The 15,435-nt window shown below is 42.7% G+C and overlaps 1 protein-coding gene across 1 annotated transcript in view; it reads right to left on the bottom strand.

Moving 5' to 3' along the window:
* KLHL2 (kelch like family member 2) overlaps positions 1–15,435 on the bottom strand; it is a 293,449-nt gene that overhangs the window by 57,602 nt on the left and 220,412 nt on the right. The window contains exon 9 of the mRNA XM_082272572.1: positions 1,877–1,994. Within this exon, the coding sequence (XP_082128698.1) occupies positions 1,877–1,994 (118 nt within the window). The remainder of the gene's footprint in view (positions 1–1,876; positions 1,995–15,435) is intronic.

Here is a 15,435-nt window from a genome sequence, read left to right as displayed (position 1 = left end):
TATATATATATATATATATATATACATATACATACATTTTTCCTTTACAATCACTAAGTCGCACATATTTTAACAGTCGTCATTGAAAAAAATGGGGTGTGACTTGTCATGCAACTTTAGTGTCCACAGTCATATAACAAGTCGTACAAATGTGAATGGAGCCAGCCTTAGTGCTTTTAATTGAGTTAAGTACACACTATAGAGGGATACGCTCTGTTCTTATTTCATGTCTGAGCTTTACAACCACTTTAAGGGCCCTGCAGTATAATTTTCATGAAATTGTTACCTACAGTGTTTTCCTCACTCCTTGAGCTCCCAAACCTCTCATTTCCCCTCCTCACTTCCATTTGTTTAGAACGAGGATTGCACGCTAGCTGCGGACCTGTGCACTGCTCTATGCAAACTACAAATACCATAGTCTATAGCAGTGGTTCTTAACCTGGGTTCGATCGAACCCCAGGGGTTCGGTGGGTCAGTCTTGAGGGTTCGGCACACCCTCCGCTAGTACCACTTCGCTGTCAGGGACTATTTCTCCAGTTTCGGGCATGTCCTTCCGCTCCCGCTCCGCTCGCACTCGCAGCTCTCTCTGCTCTTGGCTCACTGCTGGCTGTGCAGCTCGGCTCCCGGCCGAATCCGATCCAACCGGTGCTGGCGTCGCCCACTGTGGAGTGGTGGGGGGGGGGGGGGAGACAGGCCAGGCGTGCGGAGAGGGACTGTCTGGGGGAGGGACTAACCCGTGCAACGGCCGCCCAGCGCAGCGCGGGAGAGAATCACCAGACCAGGCAGCCGCAGCAGCAGAAGAAGCCGGCAGGTGAGAGGCCAGAGAGCCAGTGGTGACAGTGGTGCTGCAGCCTGCAGGAGGAAAACCTAGCCTGTAATCGGGAGTCGGGACACAGATGAAAAAAAGGTAGGACTGGAGTGTGGAGTAGTACTGGCTGTACTAGTCTAGTGACTGACTGTCTGACTGTGTGAGAAGACTATGTAAAGGGGATCTATTTTATGGGGAACCTGGCCTGCTGTAAGGGGGGGGAGATCTAAATGGGGGACGGGACCTCACCCTGGCCTGCTGTAAGGGGGGATCTATATGGGGGACCTGGGATCTATATAGGGGACCTCACCCTGGCCTGCTGTAAGGGGGGATCTATATGGGGGACCAGGTCTCCCATATAGATTCCCCCCTTACAGCAGGCCAGGGTGAGGTGAGGTCTCATCCCCCATATAGATCCCCCCTTACAGCAGGCCAGGGTGAGGTGACATGAGACATGATAATGACATGAGAGTGGCACTTGCCAAGATAAAGCCGTGCATTTCTGAACTGGTCTCTGAAAGACAACAGCAGAAGTCACACTAATTTGCAGTAAATATTCATTATTATGTTTTTGTGTGAAAATCATGTTTTAATGGTTTTGTTCTTTGTTCTTAATGGTTTTGTTCATTTTGTGCACCAATGTATAAATATATACCTAAAATAATATATACCTATGTTTTGAATTTGAAAAAAATCATATTTTATTTTTCCAATTAAGAAGGGTTCGGTGAATGCGCATATGAAACTGGTGGGGTTCAGTACCTCCAACAAGGTTAAGAACCACTGGTCTATAGTCTATGTTTGTACATACAATGGGACCTTGCGGGAATGTAGTCACCCTCCAACAAGAGGTCAGCACACTGTAGCAGGCTGAGAGCAATAGCATGTACTTTGAGCTAAGAATACATACCCAAACAGAATTTTCTTTTTTTTTAACTAGAGCTAAGAGTTAAATTAAATACTCTTCTAGTAAGAAAACAGTTAAATGATCAGCCTCCATCACACTAACATTGTTGTCTGGGTTAGGGTTCACAGCAGACAGGTTCTGTGGAATACGGGAGAACATACCTGATCTGCATCGTCTTGATGGTAATTCAGCCACTTGGTGCCACTGTTCCTCTTTGAAATCATAGCACTCCACGCTGCGAATCGCCTTGGGAGCCTGACCTCCAACTACCACCATTAACTGCAGAAAGAATAAAAAAAAAAAAAAAACAATGTGATTTCATTAACATCTTCTCCCCTACTGCTTTCCACGTGAACAAAGTCAAACAGCAGGCAGTAAACAGTGACAGCAAAGTAAGATCACGTGCACTGTATGGTTACACTCATACGTTATATATTTTCCATTGTTTTCAGTGTATACACATTCTACAATAACACAGAGCTCAGAATCTTGGTCAAAGTGGTAGTATGGCAGAGGTGGCAGACAGGAAGGAATAGCAGATTACCTTCAGACAAGTCCACCATTTGTAAAGGGATTCTGGATTTGTATATAAAAGAAACCTTCAACCTTCCAAGGTTTCAAAATATCACCCTTACAGGCCCTATTGAACCACCCTATAGAGGGGCCACTAGGACATACTACAAAGCTGAGCTTGTTTATGTTCATTGCTGCAATGATAGCAATCACTAGGTCCTGGAAGTCTTCATCCTTCCGGTTTGCACTAGTAAAATCCAAACTTTCATGGTTAAAAAGGTAAATAAACTCTGCCATTTTGCTCAACAAAATTAAACTATTTGTAGCTGCACAGAAAACTCTGCACAGAAAACTCTGCACAGAAAACTCTGCACAGAAAACTCTGCACAGAAAACTCTGCACAGAAAACTCTGCACAGAAAACTCTGCACAGAAAACTCTGCACAGAAAACTCTGCACAGAAAACTCTGCACAGAAAACTCAACTCAATTGTTTACAAGGATGCTCACAGGTGGGAACGATGACACATATCTGGAGGTCTTGTCCGAAGGTGTGCAGACTTTGGGTCAGGGTTTATGCCTTACTACGCACCTTGCTTCATACCGACCTCAAGCAGAATCCATACTAGCACATTATGTGAAACTTACCTGAAAACTAAGCCCTCCAGCAATGCAAAATAATCGCTGAAGACAGCATCCATCTTCACCCGGTCTTCCTTCCGCATTGCACAGGGGAGCCATCATTCACGGCACAGGTAGCTGAAGGAATGGCACGGGTGGCCATTCCTTCAGAGAGCATGGGCCGATGACGTCATCGGCTGCATGTAATGTAAATATCTCTTAAACAGTGTAAGTTTAGGAAATATTTACAGTACCTATAGGTAAAGCCTTATTAGAGGCTTACCTATAGGTACAAATTCTGAATGGGAGTTTACTTCCTTTTGTGTTGTATGTACATTATGCATCCCTTTTGAAATGACTCCAAAAAAGGTTTATCAAGCTCTTGGTGGGATGACAGTCCGGTACCATAAATTGCATATTCTTACATACAAAACAATATCACTTTGTAGGCATTAAAAAAGTGATATATGGGCATGTAATTATATACTGAAGAACAATTTCCCTTTGTATGAATCTGCTCTCCCACACTATTGCTATTCATCACTTTCCCACTAACACATTATACTGCATTATGTAGGCGTTATCCCTTCACTGGAGTAACAATCCTAACTCACAGTCTAATGTGACACAACTTGCCAAACTCACTTAAACCATTCCCAAAATCTAAATTTTCTAATTTCACAGCTCATGGTATTCTGGGTGATACCACTTTCCTGCCCAATAACTACGATAATAGTCCTTTTTTTGATGGAGACCGCAAAAAGCACTTTGATAATAAATACATATCTAGGTATTAGCATTGGGCTTACAAGAATTCCAGCATCAATCAAACTAGTTTTAAAAATGTCTCCCCTAACACCTGGTTACATGATCACTTTTGTCAGCCAGTGGTGACTGTAGGGGAGAGGAGAGAGCACATGACCATGACTGTGAATGCCTAGGATCAGTGACATCTACCATAAGGTCCCATGTCCTAGCCGTTGTTGGTACGCCCTGCAGCCACTGCCGGTTGACATAGGGGAGCCAGATAACAAACAGAGCAGGTTGAAAATGGGTAAATATACAAGTGCATCTCAAAAATTTTGTTCAAAAAGTTAAAGATTATTTTAGCAATTCAATTAAAAAAAGTGAAACTCAAGCATTTCTTTCTTTTAGTTTTGAGCAGGGCCGGACTGGGAATAAAATTCAGCCCTGGAAATAATTTCATACCAGCCCCATAGCATTATTATACCACACCAGGCTATACTATTATACCACACCAGGCTGTGTGGGCATGATACAGGAGATGTCAGAGGCTGTGTGGGCATGATACAGGAGATGCAGGGGGCTGCGGGCATGGTACAGGAGATGCAGGGGGCTGCGGGCATGGTACAGGAAGACATTTCAGAGGCTGCGAGCATGGTACAGGAGATTCAGGGCTGCGGGCATGGTACAGGAGATTCAGGGCTGCGGGCATGGTACAGGAGAATCTCCTGTACCATGCCCGCAGCACTGCATCTCCTGAGGAGATGCAGGAGCCTGCGGAGAAGTCTCACTTACCTTTTGGTGAGGCGCCATACATTTAAAAATGGCACCGCCAGGCACCAACACATCACGCCGTCTGCCCGGGAATAGTCGAACGTGTACGGGCTTTCCCGAGCGGTGGCGGCACATGCGCAGTGCACATGTTGGGCCGGCCGCGGACATTTTTTTTACAGTTCTCAGCAGCCCCAGGGCAGGGGGACTTGCCAGCCTACCGGGAAATTTACCGGTATCCCGGTAGGCCAGTCCGGCCCTGGTTTTGAGGATTATGGCTTACAGCTAGTAAAAACCCAAATTCAGTATCTCAGAAAATTAGAATATAGTGAAAAAGATCAATATTGTAGATGCATGGTGGCATACTCTAATCGTCTAAGTAACTCAAAACACTTGTAAAGGTTTCCAGAGCCTTTAAATGGTCTCAGTCTGGTTCAGGAGGTTACACAATCATGGGGAAGACTGCGGACTTGACAGTTGTCCAGAAGACACCCTCCACTAGAGATGAGCTCAGGCGTGTTTGAGTTGCTACATGCCCAATCCCGCCAGGAAGCGGACACTGCACTCCACTAATCACAGGCAGTGAGACATGTCCCGATCTGTGCAGCTGCGGATCGGGAAATGTCTCACTGCCTGTGATTAGTGGAGTGCAGTGTCGGCTACCTGGCGGGATCGGGCACGTACGAACTCAAACACGGCCGAGCTCATCCCTGCCCCCCACAGGGAGGGGAAGTCACAAACGGTCATTGCTAAAGAAGCTGGCTGTTCACAGAGTACTCTATCCAGATTCTATTAATAGAAAGTTAAGTGCGCCGGCAAGGTGGTTAAGGCTGAACTTGACCATAAAAGGCTACATTCCGCTTCATGCCCTCCTCCCTCACATCCTCTCCCTCTCTCCCCTCCATTTGGAGAGGGGGGCAGCTGGTACTTGGTTTTGACAGGTATTCACTCCCATTTCTGGTCTGATCAACAGGAGACTCCAAACAAAATGACCAGTTTCCTGCCTTTCAGACATTAGGAAAGCTGGACTGTGCCCAATGGGAGTAGAAAATGCCCAAGCATCGATGGGAGTCCACAATGTCTAAGGCGTGGTGGTCAGTGGGATCTAAAAAATGTGGTAAGCAGGAAGAGGAATAATGCCCCATCACTGGTACTGGGGCAGGAACAGTGCCCACTTGTTGGTGTCCCAGAAGGCTGCAGGACCATTTACTAGGCACAGCGTGGCTCGCTGATGGCAGTAGAGAGCAGGCTACGAAGCCACAAGGAGTCCCAGCCAGGTCCCCACAGTTAAAGAGGAAGTAAACTCCCCTCAGTTTGTACCTATAGGTAAGCCTATAATAAGGCTTACCTATAGGTACTGTATAGATCCCCTAAACTTGCACCATTTAGGAGATGTTTACTGTGCCGATGACGTCAATGGCGCATGTGCTCTGAAGGAACAGCCACCCGTGCCGTTCCTTTAAAGCTCCAGCCAGTCACACAGCCAGAGCCCACTGACCCTCCAGCAGAGAAGAGGGCTTCGTTTGCAGGTGTCACATAATGTGCTAGTATGTGATGCATACTAGCACATTATGCCTTTACTTTGTAGGTAAGGAAAAAAAAAAAAAAAGCTGAGTTTACTTCCTCTAACATGCTAGCACCAGGGACCCGAGGACTGGCAAAGAACCGGCCTGGGTGAGGGCGGTGCTGGATCCCCGGACAGGTGTGTGTGTTTATTAAAAGTCAGCAGCTACAGTATTTCAAACAGGTTGAAGAATCTCTTTACCTTCTCTGCACACAACAATTAAGGATAAAGTTCCTTAGAAGGTTAAATGGAATTACAGGGTAATGGTTAAAGTCCCAGCACAGTAGATCTAAGCATTAAACTGTCAGCAAAGTTTTTCCCCGTCATATGGAGTGGTAGTCGTTTCCATGACTACTGACGAAGGTATAGAGACAAACAAGGACAGCACACAAAGAATTGTAGAGAGAATGCAAATACATTAACACTAGAAATTCAACGTAAAAACCAAAGCAAAAAAAATAAATATGGAACAAAACATTACATATGCAAGAAAAAGAAACACATGTACAACCATGCTCTGTAATTAAACTGGTAAATTATCTTAATACATTTCAAATCACCAGAAAACAATATTTATGAATACAATTCTACTAGAAATGCAGATCCAGAGTTAGCCCTGGTTCACACTGCTGTGACTTGTCATGCAACTTGAGAGTTCAAAGTCGCATGACAAGTCACACCCTTTTAACTGAAATGGAACTGTCTAATTGGTGCAACTCAAGTCGCTCTAACTTAGAAAAAGCTTCCTGCACTACTTTTGGTGCGACTTAAAACACAACTTGAATTGACTTCTGTTAAATAAGTCGTATGAAAGCCACAATGAAGTCACGCTCTTGTACACTGGACGTTTGAAAACCTCTTCTGGACGCTGTAACTTGACAGCTAGTGAACAAACTTTAAAAAACGTCTGTTTGACCCCTTTTACATGCCATGTATATTGGCGTTCATCAGCGTTTTCGTTTAAATATGTTTTTGCAGATAACAGTTTTTACTGATCCCGAATGCCTACAATTCTCTCTCCCCATTGCTAATTTTTCTGTATTGCAAAGGTCAGCAATGTTTTCCTTTTACAAATGCCTATAAACTTTTCTACCGCGTTTAACACGTTTGAAAGCTGTTAAAAGCAGCTTGGAGTTGGACAAAATGCATAAAAATGATGATTTGGCCAAAAAACTCACTTACCTAATAATTGTGCACATAGTGTATATACAGTACAAACATGTAAATTCCTTACTAAAGAACATGTTATTCTCTTTGGTCAGTATTGTAATCATTACACCTTTACAAGATAGCCCAACCAAATCTGTGCAGACTATTCTGCAGACTATTCTGCAGTTAGTCAAATGTAATAGCATATCGACTATTTAAAATGATGACTGTGTTTTAAGGTCATGAAAATGTAAATTGATTGTCATGGATATGATAGATGAACCTCCTTCTGTAACTCCTGAAGAAGCTTAAGCATGAAAGCATTGAGGCAAAATACCACCCCCATGTGTTTCTTCAAGGTTTGATGATTGAAAAATCGCAAAAGGTAAAGGGCTATGCCTAACTTCATGATGCACCTGTACTTAAGGGATGGGCCATATGATGAAGGTCTTTCTGCAAAATCCTCATGATAGGACAATAAGGTGGTTGAAAGTTGGTCCCTCCATATGCATAAGGTTTTTTTTTTATATTATTTTATCTTTAAATATTAACCACTTGCCTACTGGGCACTTTTACCTTCTTCCTGACCATGCCAATTTTTAGCTTTCAGCACTGTCGCACTATGAATGACAATTGCGTGGTCATGGAACACTGTACCCAAACTGAACTTTTATAATTTTTCAAACAAATAGAGCTTTCTTTTGGTGGTATTTTACCACTACTGGGTCTTTATCTTTTTTCTAAATAAAGGAAGACCAACAATAAAAAATAAAACCTCTTTCATAGTTTGTTATAAAAATCTGCAAACAGGTAATTTTTCTCCTTAACTGATGTGAGCTGATGGGACTGCACTGATGGGCACTAATAGGGGGGCCCTGGTGGGCACTGAGGAGGCACTGCTAGGCGGTACTGATAGGTGACACCGATGGGCAGCACTGGTGGGCACTGTTGGGACTGCACTGATGACACAGATAATCAGTGCCCTGATTATCAGTGTACAAGTCCCTTTTAGTCCCGGTTCACATATGTGCGATGCCAGACAGATTGTATGGCTAAATTTGCATCGCATTCGGAAAACTCGCACAGGACCCTTTTTTGGGTCCGCACCAGAATCGGATTGCATGGGTGTTCACACCTATGCAATCTGACTCATGTCTAAACTGACCGTTCCCACTGGGATATGCAAAATGATCTGTGGGTGTCGTTAAATTCGTATTGACAGCCCCAGCGATTCGCATATGGCAGTGTGAACTGCCTGTAAGTTGAATGCAATGCAGGAACCTGCAGTGGATTCGCAGGGTTCCCCCATTGTATATATGTGAACCGGCATCGGTTATCGGCTCTCTTATCCTTTCCTCATGCTATCAGCATGAGCAAAGGAGTACCGATAACCAGCTTCTATTTACTTCCATGATCAGCTGCGTTTGGACACAGCTGATCACGTGGTAAAGAGACGCTAATTGGCTCTTACCTCAATCTGTGATCAACAGTGTCCTCGGGACACTGATCACAGAGCGCATGATCACGGGATGCCATCATAGGACTGTCTCCCAGAACTAGCTGCCCGCGCTATAGCCTTCATTTGCCTATAGCGCGGACGACAAGTGGTTAAAAAAAAAATCGACTTTGTTTTTTACTAATACGCGAGTTGTTTAATTGGCACCACAAAAGTATACAGAAAAAGAAGATATACAGCGCCAAAGGCATTTAATGCCACAAAAAAGGAGGATGCCTTTTGTGGTGCCAACTAATCAAGTCACTTATTAGTAAAAAAAAAAAAAAAGTAATTTCAATTTATTAAAAAAATATAGTACACACACATTTTGTTAGGGTCACCCGGACACTAGGGAACAAACGCCTTTTAACATATGTATCTTTTATGCCTCCGGCTGTAACTCAAACAGGCTGTGTGTTACAGCCGGAGGCAAAAAAGAAGCATATGTTACAAGGCATTTGTTCCCTAGTGTCAGGGTGACACTAACAAAATGTGAGTGTACTACGTTGTTTTAATAAATTGGAATGATTTTACAGATTTACGCTATGTAGACTCTCCTTCCTTCTTTCTAAATCCTAAAGGAACTAAATCATTCGCAGCAGCATGGGGAGCCATTTTGCAGGAGAGTGTGTGATAAAGTACTGATGCTGGTTTATAATCTGACCAGCCACTCAATCTGGTGAGTCAGTTTGGGGTGATCGGTGGAGGATCGCACTGGGTGATTGCACACATTTTTGTGCAGAAGAATATCACGCCATCTTTGCTCACTCCTTCGGTTTCTGTTTGGGACTTTATAGGAAGAAAAATATATATTTTTTGTTGCTGTTGATTGTTGGGGAATCACATATTGCTTTTGGACTTGATGCACAGTTTTTTGATTTTTATGTATTTATATATTTTTGTGAATGAGTAGATATACAATTGCATACTATGCACACTGTTTTTTTTGCACTTTAGCATTTGCACTTTTTTGAGAGTGATTGTTTACAAACTGAATTGCACAAACTATCACATCAGCACTTTATGAAGTTAATAGGATTTAGCATATCTTTAAGAGCAAGGAGATAGTTAGTGATCATCTCTTCCTTGCCTGATTGGGGAGTGTATATCTGCGCTGGCAAAAAAAAACATCCAAAATCACATTTAAGAGAGGAGCCTTTGAGCTCAAAAAATGCCCAAATGCATGTAAGTTAATGAGCATTTGGCATTTTTAAGTCTTTTTCCATGTACAGTGGTTAGGGTTACCCTAACCCTTTTGCAACCTAATATGGTGCAAGAACAAAGGATGCATCCAGTAGCGATGGCTTGCCCCATGTTGCAGCTGCAGGTTGAGAAATCGCTGCTGCAGCAGCACTATAAATATTGTCAGTAAAAGGATCCATGATGATTGCAGTAAAATAAAAAAAAGCTCTCAGTGCTCTCTCATTTAAAATGGCGACTAAAGATAGTTTGCATTGTGGTCATTTATGAGTGAAAAATCAACTGAGGGGAGGGTTTGTTAAAAAAAAAAAAAAAAACGTTCCTTTTTGAAACATAATACTTCACCTCTACTATGATTTAGTTAGAGACAAAATTGTTAATTCTCCTCTCATTACCTAAATGATGCCTGGATCCTATAAACAAAAAAAAGGCTTCTTCGACCTTTTGCTCCAACTCTGATCGCTAGGGCATGGCGACAACCACAACCCCCTTCATGGAATGGGCCTGTGAGGTGGATTCTTATGCCATCTAGAAAATTTGATTTCCTGGGAAACAGATAAAACTGATGATTTCACTTTGACCTGGTCAGTCTGGATTTACTTTTGACATTCCTCTAAATTTGCCTCCTACCTTTGATCTCTCCATTATACCACTCGCTATCTTTTCTTGGATACCCAGTTTTCTCTCCCCTCATAGTGCTTAGGTCATAACCCCTTCTCCCCCCCCCCCCTCTTCCTTTTTGTTTTCTTCGCTTCTATCTATTCTTCTACCCATGTTTACTGGTTACTACAATTTTGTTCACTTACATACGTTTGTCTGACTAGAACCATGTTATGTATACACCTGAGGAAGGGCTTTCTTTTTGCTCTCCTTGTTGAAATCCCACCTTGGGTGAAGGACTTTTGATGTTTTCTATATTATTGGTACTGGTATACTACTTAGATTTCACTCTATGCAAATGTTGGACGATTGTCTACCTCACCCCCCGCTTACTAGGGTATTTATAGTCCTTTGTTATTTACCCAACGGGGAATTACCATGTTGTATTTTGATTTGCCTCATGCACCAGTATGTATAGCCTTTTGTTACTGATATTACGTATTGTATTGAATATGGATTTAAGCCTGAACCTTATGATCCTTCTGTTACCCCCCTTTTTTTGTTCATGTGTATTTGTTCTAACAGTGAAAACGAATAAAGATTTAACATATAAAAAACTCTTATGAATGCTAACATGCATTAATGTGCATAAACACGTGTTAGAAACACAAACACATGTTTTTAGCTGGAGCTTCAAGCTTTCACTTCTGGCATTTTTAGGTAAACTAAAAAGTAATCACTTATCCATATTAACCACTTCCCGACCACCCGCCGCCTTTTTACTGCGGCAGGATACGTCGGTCACGCTCGGGAAGCTAGGGGGCGAGCGCGCCCCTCCGGCGGCGCACTCCCGCCCCCACTCGGCAGTGGGGAAGCCGATTCACGGGTCAGGCGGCTCCGATTGCTGCCTGACACCCGCAATCGTTCCCCGCTGAGAGAGAAGGCCGGATGGCTGTTATAAACACAGCCGACCGTTTTTCTCCCTGAAATGATCACAGAGTTCATGTGATCCTTCTATATAGGATCACAGGTCTCTATGGTCATTTCACAAGCCACGCCCCCCACAGTTAGAATCACTCCCCTATGCTCACATTTAACCCATTACTCACCCATAGGGTTAACCCCTTCCCTGTCAGTGTCATTATTACAGTAACAGTGCATATTTTCAGCACTGATTACTGTAGTAATGTCACTGATCCCCCCAAAAGTGTCAAAAATGTCAGTTAGGGGTCCGATCTGTCCGCCGCAATGTCGCAGTCCCGCAAAAAATTGCAGATTGCCGGCATTACTAGTAAAAACAAAACAAAAAAAAACAATAAAAATCTTTCCCGTAGTTAGACGCGATAACTTTTGCGCAAGCCAATCAAAATATGCTTATTGCAATTTTTTTTTTTTTTTTAAATATGTAGCAGAAAACAAATTGGCCTAAAATGTTAAAATGTGATTACATTTTTTTTTGAGAATGTCATTTAGCAGAATGTGAAAAATATATATATTTTTTTTTTTTCAAAATTGTCGCTTTTTTTTGTTTATAGCGCTATAAATAAAAATCGCACAAATGCCATCAAAAGAAAGCTCTATTTGTGGGGAAAAAAAAGAACATAAATTATATTGGGTACAGCGTTGCATGACCGCGCAATTGTCCGTTAAAGTAGCGCAGTGCAGAATCGCAAAATATGGCCTGGTCATTAAGGGGGCAAATCCTTCCGGTCTTAAAGTGGTTAAAAAAAACAAAAGCAATCCACAAACAAGAAGCACAACTACTGCAGTAGGATTTACAACGACTTCTAACTGAAGTTCAACAGATGTCAAAGTATAAACCTTAGGCTCCTTTCAGACGGCCGCTCCGCTGCGGGACTTTTTTTTTTTTTTTTTTCCACGGAGCGGATGACATTTGTGTCATCCGCTCCGTGTGCCCACATATCATCCCATCCGTTTGCGGATGATATGCGGACATAATGTAAGTATATGGCATTGCGGATGTCAGCGGATGACACCGCTGACATCCGATTTTCCTTCCTTTCCGTTTTTTACACGGATGGAAAAATGGGGTTCTGTTCCGTTCCAAAAAACGGAACAGAACTGAAAGGAGGAAAATCGGATGTCAGCGGATGGTATTCCGCTGACATCCGCAGTGCCATTCACTTACATTGATGTCCGCAAATCATCCGCAAAAAAATAGGATGATTTGCGGACACACGGAAAGCAGCGGAGCGGCCGTGTGAAAGGAGCCTTAGTTGACTGTAGTGCACGATCACCAAATCCTTCCTTGGATTCAGTCATTTTGCAAAGTCTAGGTACAGTCAAGGTTTCCATCATCCAATCCTTGCGTACTTTCAGCTTTTGTGCAAAATGCTACACAGTAGGATGCATGTTCTGGTCCTCATCCTCTGGGCAAGCTTTTCTGTTTATGTGACATAATGATATGCTACATGTGTTTATTTCTTCTCAGCTGTGTTTGCGCTGTGGGTCTACAATAAAGTGCTTTGTTACAGATGCAGGAGAAATATTGAGCCAAAGGCATTGAGAAACCACTTAGAGCAGCAATGCCTGTCCCTGCTGTGCAGATCATCTGTGCTTCCTCAACATGACTGGCTTAAAACCAATTTTTTCCTTCATCCGCAGCTTTCTGAAAAGATGATGATGCCAGTCTAAGGCTGGGCACATGCATGGATCTTTTGTCAGAGTTCACAAAAAAAAATTGAAAACTGCCTGTAGTTGGTATAATCACTGATAGTCCAAACCCCATTTCAAGTCATTCTCAGCTGGGCGCTATTTTGTTGAAATGACAGAAGAGGTTTTCAAATATTCTTGGAAAACACAGCATATTGACTTGTTTATTAATGCCTACCCTACAAGATAATCATTACCACAGCACAGAATAATCACTGCACAGTGTACAGCTGGCATGAGCCCAGAGCAGCATTCCACTCTACATATTAACATACAGTTCCGCTCAAAAGTTGGCATAGCCCTGTAGAATTGGTAATATACCGAATGTACCATTTTTAAAGAAAACATGAGTGAGCAAGCAAAACACATTTCTATTATTTCTTACGGGATTCATATTCAACTGTTGGTCATAACAGAATGGCACAACTATAAAACACCCCTGTTCAAGAGTCTGCATACCCTTAGTTCTTAATTCTGTGTATTGCCCCCTTTAGCATCAATGACCAGGTGCGGTCATTTGTAATAGTTGTCTTTGAGGCACTGAATTCTTGCAGGTGGTATACCAAGCCCATTCGTCTTGGCAAAATGCCTCCAGGCCATGCAAAGTCTTTGGTTGTCTAGAATAAAATAGTGATGAAAAATATTGTGCTCAACACATTGATTAAATATAATAACAAAAGTGCACTTGTGCAAATAGTAGGTAGTAAATTAAAGTCTTTTGTGCTTAAATTATCAAACGAGTTTGGTGAATGACAGCAGCAATTGATAGAAGCACAGAATGGATAGGAGTGAGATCCCAAAGCCTTCACATCCACACTTTCACCCAGTGCTCTTATTAGGTACTTCTTACCAGAAATACATGACCTCTTGATTATAGGGGGTCACACAGGCAAAATGATCCACATATTTTCCAACCATCCACATCACACTCCCTCACCAATAGGGGTGTATAATCAGACCAGATAATGGATCCCGATTCAGGACATATAAGGAAGCAACAAAGAGGCTCTCATGGTGCAGTAAGTCAAATCAGATAGAACATTTATTGTCATATATTGCACTTACTACAATCCATAAGAAAACATGCTTGTAGATCAATTAGATTCACGGTTGCTAGAGTATAAGGAACGCCGCTCCACCAACCCGGAAGTTTACGGTCTCACGCTCCCGACGCACGTTTCCTCAGTCCGTGCTGACGTCATCAAGGGATCGTCTAGAATAACCCGCACATTTGAGAACTCCCCAAAGTGCTTTGATAATATGAAGGTCAGGAGATTGACGGCCACTCCAGAACCTTCACCTTTTTCTGCTGTAACCACTGGAGGGTCAACTTGGCCTTTTGCTTAGGGTCATTGTCGTGCTGTGAAGTCCAAGAGCTTCCTTTGCAGAAGAATGCAAATTGTCTGCCAGTATTTTCTATGAACATGCTGCATTCATCTTAACATCAATGTTCACAAGACTCCCTAGAGTTCACACCCCCGAAAACATCAGTGAGCCACCACCATGCTTCACAGTGGGGACGGTATTCTTGTCGCTATAGGCCTTATTGACCCCCTCTCCAAACATAGCGCTTATGTTTGTGACCATAAAGCTCTATTCTGGTCTCATCACACCAGATTACAGTGTGTCAGAAGCTGTGAGGCGTCAAGGTGTTTTGGCAAGAGGTTTGCGGGTTTCCTTGCATGGACTGTCCTTTTCAAATCCACTACAACCTTTCCATTGGATTAAAACCATGGCTTTGATTAGGCAAATTCCATAACCACCCATTTACTTCATTCCTTTGTGGATGTACGCCAGTGAACTTCAGATCATTATCGTGTGGAATGATCTATTTCTGTCTCAAATTCATCTTTCAAACAGAAGGCCTCAAATTCTCATCAAGCACACTTTGATCTGATGCAGAATCTGGGCAGTAAAGCAGCAAAACAACCTCAAACCATAACATTTGCGTCAACTATGCTTTAACAGTGCTGGAAAAAAACAACTAAGGCCTTGGCTGCACTTTCACAGAGGTAAATATAATCATCAACAATGTGTCAGTAAACGGTGTAGAAAAACATATATGCACACATACAAGGGGTATTCCAAGTAAAACTGGGACTTTTAATTTTACAGGTATTAAGAGTAATGCTAATGTGGCAATACCACATGCAGTGGTAAGTTCAAGTGTGTCCTATTACTGACAGACTGTGCACATGTTGTGGGCTAGTACAGAGACGGTTAATCATGATTGCAGACAACAGTGTCAGTGTGTGCATGGACAACATGTGGTGATGAAGTTTCTTGTGAACAAAGGCGTAAAACCTACGGATATCTACAGAAGACTTCAAGCACAGTACGGTGATGAGATGCTCAGACGCAGTAAGACATTTGAATGGTGTAAAGGGTTCAA

This window comes from Pelophylax lessonae, assembly GCF_965119305.1.
Source record: "Pelophylax lessonae genome assembly, chromosome: 1".
NCBI classification, from domain to species: Eukaryota; Metazoa; Chordata; class Amphibia; order Anura; family Ranidae; genus Pelophylax; species Pelophylax lessonae.
Note: the sequence above shows the minus strand (reverse complement) of the source record. Positions and strands in the feature narration are given on the sequence as shown.